Raw genomic sequence first — 12480 nt, 5'->3', positions numbered from 1 at the left:
GCACATTTTAATGTTTCCCCCTTTTGTAAACAAACAAACAAAATATGTTTCCCCCTTTTGTACACTCTTTGCCACAAAATTTTATGGAAAGAAAACCTACTTTCTCTGTTTCATTCAGCCTGGTCCTGTCACCAAGGGCCCAATAAAAGAAAAATAATGAAATTTACACCACATATGACTGATGGTACACTGTCCGGACAAAGTCTTAACTGGTAAGATAAAAACTTGGGTCCTTTTCTGCCTGTAAAGTGAAGCTAAGCAGGACAGAATGCAATGGAAAAAAATCTAACATTCAAATTGCAGATTGCATGATTTTATGTATCTTTATTAAATGATCATTTCTTTGAATTAATCTTTAAGGCCTCTTCTAAGAATCTTTTTCCTAGTACAATTTATTATGATTAACTGGGATTGAGTGCACTAAAATTTTCAAATGTTTGTCCTATTCGTAGTAGGTTTTCCTATCCTTCGAGTGATACAAATTCCAGGGCACCTGCTATGTTTGGCACTGATGCCAGGTCATGACTGTGTGGCAGCAAACAGATTTCCTGCCCCTATGAAACCTACATTCTAGTGGACATGAATTTTTGTTGTGTCCATTATTATACTTTTGCTAAAGTCCTAAGAGCACTTCTAATTGTAAAGCCTCCTCTGTGTAGATTCTATTGAATGTGAAAGTTCTGATTGAAACCCACTGCACCATCCTTACAGGCTTTCTCTGCTGTATATTTTCTTGAAAATTGTGACATTTTGGTCTCTGCTGGACACACTAGCCATACTCATACAACAAGTAGGTCTCCTCATTGGAATTCAGATGACTGTAAAAAATACAGCTCCCTCTTGAATTCTTAAAATACAACATTTTATAATTAGCCCCTGCTGTGCGGGTTTTCTGATGAAAATGTCACATCTCAGTTCTGAAGAAATTTTCATCACTTGTCATGTGTATTGGACTGATCACTACTATGGACTCTCTGATGAACCTGAAGACAAGAACTCTTGCTAAAGCCCTTACCACAGTCAAAACATTTGTAGGGTTTCTCTCCTGTATGGACCCTCCAATGAAGATGAGAGTTCTGACTGAAGCTCTTCCCACACATGCTGCACTTACAGGGTTTCTCTCCTGTGTGGATACTCAGATGAATGTGAAGGCATCAGTTCCAGATGAAGCCTTTCCCACATTCTTCACATTTGTAGTGTTTCTCCCCTGTATGGACTCTCTGATGGGCTTGAAGATTCGAGTTCCAACTGAAACCATTCCCACACACATCGCACATGTAGGGTTTCTCTCGGGTGTGGGCCCACTGGTGGTCTTGAATATGTGAGCTCTGACTGAAGCCTTTCCCACACGTATGACATCTGTAGGGTTTCTCCCTTATGTGGACTCTCTGATGGGCCTGAAGATGGGAAATCTGACTGAAGTCCTTGCCACAATATCACATTTTAGGGTTTCTCTCCTGTGTGGACTCTCTGATGGGCCTGAAGATGGAAATTCCAGCTGAAGTTCTTATCACACACATCACATTTGTAGGGCTTCTCCTTGGTATGGATTCTGATGGACTTGAAGGTATGAGGCCTTACTGAAGTCTTTCCCACATACCTCACATTTATATGGCTTCTCTCCAGTGTGAACTTTCTAAAGAGGACCAGAATGCTGGCTGAACATCCTGTCACATGTGTTCCATTTGGATGTTTTGTCTTCAGGGTAGGCTGTTTGATGGGCTTGAAGTTGTGATATCTTATTGGAGCCTTTACCACACAGTTCACATTTCCAAGATTTCTCTTCAGTGTTGTCCACACAGCAACTGTTGAGGTCTAAGACATGACTGAAGCCCTTCCTATACCTGCCACATCTATACAGAGCCACCCTGGGGTGAATGGGCTCGTCAGCAGGAAAGGAGGAGTTCTGATTGAAGCAGTCAGCACACACCTAGACATCTGTAAGGTTTCTCCCCTGGGTTGGCTCTCTGGTGGGTTTGCATATGTGAGCTCTGATCCAAGCCCTTCCCATACTCACTACACATATGGGGTTCCTCTCCTACTTGCAGCTGCTGCTGAAGTTCAAGATCAGAGCCAAGGTTGATGCCTTTTCCATTCTCACCAGAGATCTGACCTTCTGAGTGGATGATGCTATGCTGGGCTGTGTTCCTCACAAAGTCTTTTCCACAATTATTGTTGCCAAATGCCATCTTGCTTTTGTGTACTTCCTGATCACCATGGTGATGAGATCATTCTCATGATGCAATGATCACATGGCCACAGTTTATTTTTTATCTCAATTTGCTGATACCTACTCTGATAATTCTGACTCTCTCAGATCCGTTTTCCTTCAGATATCTCAGGAGGTCTGAATTTGAAGTTCTTGATTGCTGACACTATTAGAACTCTACCCTTGAAGCTTTCCCACACAGTTCTCATCTTCAGCAACCTCAGCAGATTCTCCTGCCCGCACCCAACAGGAGGAATCAACTTGTTTTAGCAATTTGGACTTCTTGCCTTGGAGACCTATTATTGAGTCCTGGTTAATTTATTTGTGTTTGTTCCCATATCTGCCCACACATAAGGCCTTCATGCAAAATGTGTCTTAGTCCTACTTCTTGAAGAGTCTCTATTTCATTTTGATTCCTGTGTCCTAGAAGGATAAAAAATTCAGAGATGAAACTGAGGACAAGTTCAGGGATATAAGATATTTCACAGGTTGACTGTATTGGGAGATCCTATTCAACCAGTGGATCATTCAGCTGGATTCTTAATTTTATCATGCCTATGGAACAAAGAGGTAATAATGAGACTCGTTTAGAAGTAGTATACTGATGGGACTTCCCTGGTGGTTCAGTGGTTAAAACTCTGCATTCCCCATGCAGTGGGTATCAGTTCAATCCCTTGGTTGGGGAACTAAGATGATCTCACATGCTGCATGGCATGGCCTAAAAAATAAATAAATGAATGAATAAAGTTAAATTCTAAAAAAGGAACTAATATGCATGAGGAGACTTATGCATGAGGTCAAAATGAGAAACACAGTGCTACAGAGCATGGGACGTTCTCAGCAAAAGTGAAAAGAATATATTTGCAGTGGGAGACATCTCCTCTGTCCTGATAATGAACCCATGAGATGATAACTTTATTTTCCTTAATTTAGCCACTAAATGCACATATTAATATATAAGCTGGGCTTCTCAGGTGGCACAGTGGTAATGAATCCTCCTGCCAGTGTAGGAGATGCAAGAGATGTGAGTTTGATCCCTGGGTTGGGAAAATCCCCTGGAGTAGGAAATGGCAACCCACTCCAGTACTCTTGCCTGGGAAATCCCATGGGCAGAGGAGCTCAGAGGGCTACATCCATGGGGTCACAAAGAGTTGGAGATGGCTGAGCACAAGCACAATACATAAGCTAGATTTGAGAGAGTTTTTCTTTATTTTAATGATGTCTGAATATATAATATTCAACTAATGAATATTGTAATTAGGAAAAAAAACCAGAAAACTTATTCCCTTAGCTGACACATCCTATGGCAGTAAAAAATCCTATGATAATTACTGCTGTTAAATTTGGCTGGATTTTCTGATAAGCCTGAATGGCTAATATTATCTTCCAGGTTTTGTAGATATGAATCAGCAAATAACCAATAGGTGCTGTGGTAGCCAGCACATAAGACAGCCCCTGATGATCCCTGCTTCCTGATATGAACACCCTATTGAAGTCCCCTCCACAACATATCAGGATTGGTCTGCAAAGCCAATAGGATATGGCAGAAGTGCTGGTACATCACTCCCAAGATTATCCCATAAAAGACACTGTAGTTTCTGCCTTCTAATCCCTTGGGTGCAAGCACCTTGGGAAAACTAGCTGCCATGTTTTGAGAACATTCAGGGAGAGGGCTGTTTGCCAATGAACTAAGGCCTCCTCTCCTGTCAAGCCAGGGTAGAACTGAGGCCTCCTGCCAACAACTCTGTGAATGACCCCATCTTGGAAGCATCCTTCAGGCCATCAAGCCTTCAGAGGACCGCAGCTCTGGCAGACTTGAGATCTTATGAGATCGTGAGCCAGAACCATCCTGTGAGGCTGCCCCCAGAATCCTGATGCACAGAAACTGTGATGTCTATAGTTTTAAGCTGAGAAATTTAAGAATACGTTGTCATACAGCAACAGATGACTAATTAAGTACATAGAAACTAAACTTAAATTAGACAGTCATCAGAAGATGAACTGTGTTCTGAAATAATCCTTTCATCACACCGGTTTATTCTCTACTCGCGAGCTGTCTGCAGGAGGAGGGGACAGTGAGATCCACTTAGCACCATTCTCTGTGAGCTGCAAGGGCTCAGACCTCCATGGTTCTCACCTGAACACTCATCTCCTCGGGTTTCTGGCTCCATCACCCAAAGCTGCTCTTCTCTCCCCAACTGGAGTATATCTAATGTGAAGGGTTGATATCCTGTGAAAAAGTAACCATACATGTGTAAGGTGAATAAAAACAAAATTTTTAATTCCAATACTACAATCTTCATGCACTCTGAGCAGTATTTTTCCAAATTCTGATCATGATCTGTTGTAATAAATACCTCTTCTGTTGTGATCAGGCACGCAAATAAATGGATGCACATCACTGAAACAAGTGACTGAATCCTAACCATTATCTACTTTAAAAAAAAATAAGGATTCTACTTTTACAGCTTTGTAGATCTCAACATTTATGTGTTTTTATTTTCATATTGTACAGAAATTTTACTTCACATGATTAAATAGATTAGCTTATTTCAACTGCCAGTTATCTTTGTTCTTTTTTTTTTTTTTTTTTTTTTGGCTATGTCCTGCAGCACGTGGGATCTTACTTAGTTCCCTGACCAGGGCTTGAACCTGTGCCCCCTGCACTGGAAGTATGGAGTCTCTTACCCACTGGACCACCAGGGAAGTCCTTGATTAACTGCTTTTATCATGTTTCCTTTCCTGTTTTTTACTCACAGTTTCTGTTGCACTATATGCAGTTTCTGACAAGCTATGCTACTTCCGTCCTATTTCATTAAATGCAATAATGATACAACTCACTAACTGACTTTAAACCACACCAAGATGTTACAACTGTGATTTGAGAAAACAGACAAGGAATAAATAAGATGTCCCATGAAGAGGAGGAAATTCAGGCCCCCAACATGCAAGGAAGCATTTCAAGAGCCCCAAACTCTTAAACATGTTGACACCAAGGCACTCCTGTGGGTTGACACTGAGTCCCTGAGACCTCACCCATGGAGACCAAGTTCCAGAAGTTCTCCAGCATCACTTCATGGTACAGCTTCCTCTGAGCCAAGTCTAGCAGTCCCAGCGCCTCCTTGGTGAAGGTTACAGCCATGTCCTTGAAGGACTGCCTCCTACAACACCAAACACATGTAGCCTCAATCTTATGATCAGTAGAGGGTAGGGGGTAGGAAGTCACTGTTTAATGGGTATGGAATTTCACTTTGAGAAGAACAAAAAAGTTCTGGAGATGTGTTCAACAGTGTAAATGTACTTAAAAGTACTGAACCACACATTTAAAAATGGTTCAAATGGTAAATTCTATGCTATGTATATTTTATCACAATAAAAAATGCACATCAGGAGGTGGATGAATAACCCAATTATGGTATATCCAGGCAATGAAATACAATTAAGCAATAAAAAGGAGCAAACTATTGATCTGTGTTCAAAATGAACAAATGATGCCAGACACAAAAAGAGCACATACTGTGTAATTCTGTTAACATGAAACTCAAGAAATGATGAATCTAGTCTGTAGTGACATAAAGTAAGTTAGTTGCTGCCTATAGTCAGGCATGTGGGATAGGGATTAACTAGGGATGAGGGAAACTTTTTGGTGATGAAAATGGTCTACATCTAGATTGAGGCAGTGGTCCCATGGGTATGTTTATCAGAATTGATCAAATACATTTATTATATGTAAAGTATATGTAAATTTCACCACAAAATGATATAAAAAGACACAATTAACAAAGCAAATAGACAAACCACAGAACGGAAAAAATTACTCCCAAAATGTATCTATAACTTGAACTCAGAAAATATAAAGAACTCCTTAATAATAAAAAGTAGAAGCCAAGTTTTTAAATGGGCAAACAACTTCAGCAAGTTTTTCATAAGAGATATGACAGTGGAGAAAACCCACGAAAAAGTATTCAACATCATGAGGGAAAAAGAAATCACAGTCATGGTGAGATGTCATTTCATTCAGTTCAGTTCAGTCACTCAGTCCTGTCCAACTCTTTGTGACCCCATGAACTTCAGCACGCCAGGCTTCCCTGTCCATCACCAACTCCCGGACCTTACTCAAACTCCTATCTGTTGCGTTGGTGATGTCATCCAACCATCTCATCCTCTGTCATCCCCTTCTCCTCCCACCTTCAATCTTTCCAACTATCAGGGTCTTTTCCAATGAGTTGATTTTTCGCATCAGGTGGCCAAAGTATGGGAGTTTCAGCTTCAGCATCAATCCTTCCAATGAATATTCAGGACTGATTTCCTTTAGGATTGACAGGTTGGCTCTCCTTGGAGTACAAGGGACTCTCAAGAGTCTTCTCCAACACCACAGTTAAAAAGCATCAATTCTTTGGTGCTTAGCTTTGTTTATAGTCCAACTCTCACATCTGTACCAACTCTCACAATCATAGCTTTGACTAGATGGACATTTGTTGGTAAAGTAATGTCTCTGCTTTTTAATATGCTGTTTAGGTTGGTCATAGCTTTTCTTCCAAGGAGCAAGCGTCTTTTAATTTCATGGCTGCAGTCACCATCTGCAGTGATTTTGGAGCCCAAGAAAATAAAGTCTGTCACTGTTTCCACTGTTTCCCCATCTATTTGCCATGAAGTGATGGGACTGGATGCCATGATCTTAGTTTTCTGAATGTTGAGTTTTAGGCCAACTTTTTCACTGTCCTCTTTCACATTCATCAAGAGGCTCTTTAGTTCTTCTTCACTTTCATCCGACTCTTTGTGACTCCATGCACTGTACTGTCCATGGAATTCTCCAAGCCAGAATACTGGAGTGGGTAACCCTTCCCTTCTCCAGGGGATTTTCCCAACCCAGGGATCAAACCCAGGTCTCTCACATTGCAGGCAGATTCTTCTCCAGCTGAGCCACAAGGGAAGCCTGTCATTTCACTAGAATGGCTTAAAGAAACAAGATCCATAATACCAAATGACAGAAAAGAAGAAGGGCACGCTGAAAATTTCATGCACCCCTGATGTGTTGTCAAATGGTACAAGCATTTTGGAAAAGAGTTTATATTCACTTACCCTACAAATCCCATCATTCCATTTCTAAATGTTTACCCAAGAGATATGAAAACACATCCCTAAGAAGGTCTGTGAGGCATGATCATGAGAATAAAACAATGAAAAGCTACAAATAGGGACTTCCCTGGCAGTCCAGTAGTTAAAACTCCATGCTCCCTTGGCAGGAGGCTTGGGTTCAATCCCTGGTCAGGGAATTAAGATCCCATATGCCACAAACTATGGCCAAAAGATAAATTAATTAATGAAGTAAATAATGTACAAATAAATTATGAAAATTTAAAAATAAATACATTAAAGCTACAAACAACTCAAATATCTCTTAAAAGGACAAACTGTGATCTATTCATAAAATGGAATATGATAAAAAGGAATGGATTAGTGACACCTGCAACAACACAGTTGAATCTCAAAAACATTATTCAGGGTCAAAAAACTACAAGAGTACATACAGTATGATTTTGTTAATTATGTTTAATTTGAAAACAAACAAATCTAATCATATGATGACAGACCAGAACAGGAGATGCTTCCCAGGTCAAAGAAACTGACTTGAAAGAGACATGAGAGAATTTTGGGGGTAATGTAAAAGTTTTTATTTCTGTTTTAGATAGTGGGCTAATGCAATTACACAAATTTGAAAACAGGATATACAATTGTCATTGACCCAACACTTAAGATCTGTGTAGTTTTTGTAAGTAAATTATATTCTATTTTTAAAAGCCCTATGAAAAAGTGTTATGAATCAAAACCAAATTTATTCAGAGGTACAACAGTCTGTAGGCTTAACTGTGACTTCTGAATGGTTAAACAAAACACAGAAACCCTTCTGAGGTAATAAATAAAAGAATGCTGAATCATCAGTTCAGTTCAGTTCAGTCACTCAGTCATGTCCGACTCTTTGTGACCCCATAAATTACAGCACGCCAGGCCTCCCTGTCCATCACCAACTCCCCGAGTCCACCCAAACCCATGTCCATTGAGTCAGTGATGCCATCCAACCATCTCATCCTCTGTCGTGCCCTTCTTCTCCTGCCCCCAATCTTTCCCGGCATCAGGGTCTTTTCCAATGAGTCAACTCTTCCCATGAGGTGGCCAAAGTATTGGAGTTTCAGCTTCAACATCTGTCCTTCCAATGAACACCCAGGACTGATCTCCTGTAGGATGGACTGGTTGGATCTCCTTGCAGTCCAAGGGACTCTCAAGAGTCTTCTCCAATACCACAGTTAAAAAGCATCAATTCTTCTGTGCTCAGCTTTCTTTATAGTCCAACTCTCACATCCACCCATGTGGATGAAAAAACCATAGTCTTGACTAGATGGACCTTTGTTGGCAAAGTAATGTCTCTGCTTTTTAATATGCTGTCTAGGTTGGTCATAACTTTCCTTCCAAGGAGTAAGCGTCTTTTAATTTCATGGCTGCAATCACCATCTGCAGTGATTTTGGAGCCCAGAAAAATAAAGTCAGCCACTGTTTCCACTGTTTCCTCATTTATTTGCCATGAAAAACTCAATTGATAATATTAAGTGAAAATATAAAATTGAAAACTGTACCTAGACTATGATTCTAAGTAAATAAAGTGTAGCTGACTTACAAGCAGTGTAGTAAGTTTTTCAAATTTTTTGATATCTGAGTTTCTGTACTATTATTTGTGAAATAAAGAACACAAAATAAAAAAAAAATAACTAAAAGCAAAAGAAAAAATATAACCATAAAAAAGCAAGCACCTGGCATACAAGGAATGTTTTCTTCCTTTATCCTTCCCAAGGGAGAGAAAAAAGATAACAGAAGAGAAGAAAAAAAGAGAGAGAGAGAAAAAAACAAAACATGATAATAGAGAAAAGACTTGTGATTGTCAAAGGGGAGCCAGGTGGAAGAGGGATGCACTGAGAGTTTGGAACTAGCAGATGCAAACTACTATACATAAGATGGATAAACAACACGGTCCTACTGGATAGCACAGAGAACTATATTCAATACCCTGTGATAAACCATAATGGAAAAGAATTTGAACAAGAATGTGTTTATATGCATAACACAATCCCTCTGCTGTATAGTGAAAATTTACACCGTAAATCAATTATACTTCAATTTTTAAAAATGTGCCTAATCTTTAAGAAAAGAGAATCTTTGAGGAAAGAGATGTAATTTTAAGAGAGAAAACTCAACTCACCTGGAACTTGGTCATGATCTGCCACCCCTTCTGGGGAAAGTCAAGAGTCCTGGGAAGACACAGTAGCAAAGGAGACAGAAGCCTTGAGACATAGGTCCAAGCCCAAGTGACTGCTTTGTGTGATTCACCAGCCCCTCTGGCCCTTGGGCAGTGAACAGTCTGCTCAAGTCTAAGCAGCAGAGCTCATACAAGAGTCCCTTGGGGCTCCCGGGGTTCAGGGCCATCATTCACATCCTGGGTATTGGAAGAAATGAAAGGTAGTGGGATGTACTGGCTATGAGAGCAGACTCTGGGGCCAAAAGGTCCCAGGTCAACCGTGGTACTACTCCTGTGACGTAAGATACTGGTTTTTCTGCCCTCAGTTCCTGACACAGGGCTCCTGAAACCCTCATAATATCCTGAATGCTAGAAGTGTGTTTTGTTTTGCTTTCATTCCAATAAAGGAGTCTTTTGATAACATCCAAATTTCAGAGACTGTTCAACGCTCTGTCTTAAGAAATTCACCCTTATTTCTGACAAGTACGCAGTTCTGATTGGTTGTGTCACTTAATAGTTTCTGATCTTGTAATGATATTTCATTGATATCAGCATCTGGTTCTATAAAAGGTATAAATATAGTACTTGAGAATTTTCTTCAAGTAGCCAGAAGAGTCTCAATGGCACATCCCCCTCCGTCATGATGACTGAAGTAAAAAATATTTTAAAATACAACTGCTAGGTTTCTTTTTTTTTTCATTTTAAACAAATGTGCAGTGGTCTGTCTCACTTAAATGAACAATACTGTAGTGGCCACAATAGATCTGAATTTATAAGGGTGTTTTGGGGCTTTGGTGAGCAAGTCCAATAGCCCTGAATAGGCAAGTCCATCCAGACAGAAGGTCAACTGTGGTTGCCAGGGACTGGGAGGGGGCAAGTGAGAGGTGATGGCTCAGGGGCATGTGGTTTCTTCTGGGGGTGATGAAAATGTTCTGGAACTAGACGGTGGTGATGTTTGTACAAAAATCAGTGAGTTGTATATTTTGTAAGAAAAAGTATATGTGAATCTTATATGTGAATTACATCTCAAGTTAAAAAATAGGAGACGAAAGGACTTCCCTGGTGGTCCAGTGGTTAAGACTCTGTGCTTTCACTGTAGAGGGCATAGGTTCAAACCCTGGTCAGGAAACTATAACCCCACAAGTCACAAAGAGCAGCCTAAACAATATTTTTTTAATAAAAAAAATTTTTTAATAGGGGAAAAAAACAGCCTTGGCCCAGTGCCTGGCACATAACACAAGCTCTCAATAAGTGATGATATGATGATTATTTCCCCCATATAGTGGAAGAGAAAGCTGAGGATTCATGCAATTACTTTACTGATAATCACAGAGCTCATGAGACCTGACTGACATGAATCCAACTCTGATTCCAGGGCTGGTCTCCAGGTCTCTAATCACACAAAAGGGTATCCCTGGGGAGAAATGAAAGGGGAGTTGGAGGATATAGACTCTGCACATGGAATCAAAGGGTCTGCACATGGAATCAAAGGATGGCCGAAGACACACTTTCTCAGGCAAGGATTGGGCTGGACCATCTCAGAGGTTCCTCTGAGCTGTAAAATCCTGAGGCTGTTCCTGACTGGGAGGAGAGAGGATAAATTCCATCTTCCAAGTTTTTCCTCTGGGTTTCGGGAACCTCAGTCATCAACCTGGTTCCAACCCATCCAGGGTCTACGTGACGGTGGTTAACACGCATGTAGACCCCAGATGGGTTGGAACCAGGTTGATGAATGAGATTCCCAACAAAGGTCTGTTTAGTCAAAGCTATGGTTTTTCCAGCAGTCATGTATGGATATGAGAGTTGGATCATAAAGAAGGCTGAGTGCCAAAGAATTGACGCTGTTGAATGGCGGTATTGGAGAAGACTCTTTTGAGAGTCCCTTGGACTGCAAGGAGATCAAACCAGTCAATCCTAAAGGAAATCAATCCTGAATATTCATTGGAAGGGTTGATGCTGAAGCTCCAACCCTTTGGCCACTTGATGCGAAGACCTGACTCATTAGAAAAGACCCTGATGCTGGGAAAGATTGAAGGCAGGAGGAGAAAGTGACAACAGAGGACGAGATGGTTGGATGTCATTACCGACTCAATGGACATGAGTTTGAGCAAACACCAGGAGATGATGAAGGATGGAGAAACCTAGCACGCTGCAGTCCATGGGGTCGCAAATATTCGGACATGACTGAGCAACTTTCACTTCACTTCACATTGCATATAAAGCCTGTAGATGAGTATCTGGCATTCACTATGTTAACAGATTATTATTACTCATTCATCAACTGTTCTCATCCAACCTCCCATTTATTCTATAAACATTGGAACATTTGTCCCGTAGAAAAAACCTGCTCATGAGTGAAGGAAACTTATTGCCCGCTCGGCAGAAATGACACTGCAAGAAAAAATTCCCTCACGTTGAGACAATGTACCAGGATTCGTGGGTCACTCACTCTCTCCTCTCTGTGAGTCCTCTTTGAGAAATCAGGGTCAGGAATGGAAAGATAGGAAGATATGGAAGAATGAAAAGACACAGTTGTGTGTCTCAGGCCCAGGATAACTTACAGCGGACATCTCCAGGCACCGGTTAAGGGCGAGACTTCCTTCTTCCTTTAAAAAAGGTCGGGGCTGTGGATGTCAAAGGAATCCACGGAAAACCACTCTTTCTGCAGAGGTTAGAGAAGAGCCAGTGGCTCTGTAGCTGGAACTCAGAACACCCGGGGTTCACAGAGGCTTTCAAGGACTGAAAGCATCGCGGAAAGAAGAAACTGGACAATCGACCGCTTTTAGCAGCTGCCAGCGATCGGTTCTAAGCAGTTTCACACTTGCTTCACGCGAATCTCATCGCATGCCTACTACGGAGGTACCACTATTAACTCCTCTTTACAGAAGTGAATCGGAGCAATCTGATAATTCTACGAAGAGTATATCCCTAAGAGATGTCAGAGCGTGCATAAAGTAGGGGAGGCGAGGAAAACCGAGGAGCC

At 41.0% G+C, this 12480-nt stretch overlaps 1 protein-coding gene across 1 annotated transcript in view; it reads right to left on the bottom strand.

Moving 5' to 3' along the window:
• Positions 1-367: 367 nt before the first annotated feature.
• The window catches only part of ZNF233 (zinc finger protein 233), a 17133-nt gene continuing 5020 nt past the window's right edge, over positions 368-12480 (bottom strand). The window contains 9 exon segments of the mRNA XM_065926273.1: positions 368-1446; positions 1448-1555; positions 1557-1930; positions 1932-2226; positions 2228-2308; positions 2310-2525; positions 2527-2632; positions 4347-4439; positions 5246-5370. Of these exon segments, the coding sequence (XP_065782345.1) occupies positions 933-1446; positions 1448-1555; positions 1557-1930; positions 1932-2226; positions 2228-2308; positions 2310-2525; positions 2527-2632; positions 4347-4439; positions 5246-5370 (1912 nt within the window). The 3' untranslated portion in view covers positions 368-932.

This window comes from Muntiacus reevesi, chromosome 2 (genome assembly GCF_963930625.1).
Source record: "Muntiacus reevesi chromosome 2, mMunRee1.1, whole genome shotgun sequence".
NCBI classification, from domain to species: domain Eukaryota; kingdom Metazoa; phylum Chordata; class Mammalia; order Artiodactyla; family Cervidae; genus Muntiacus; species Muntiacus reevesi.
Note: the sequence above shows the minus strand (reverse complement) of the source record. Positions and strands in the feature narration are given on the sequence as shown.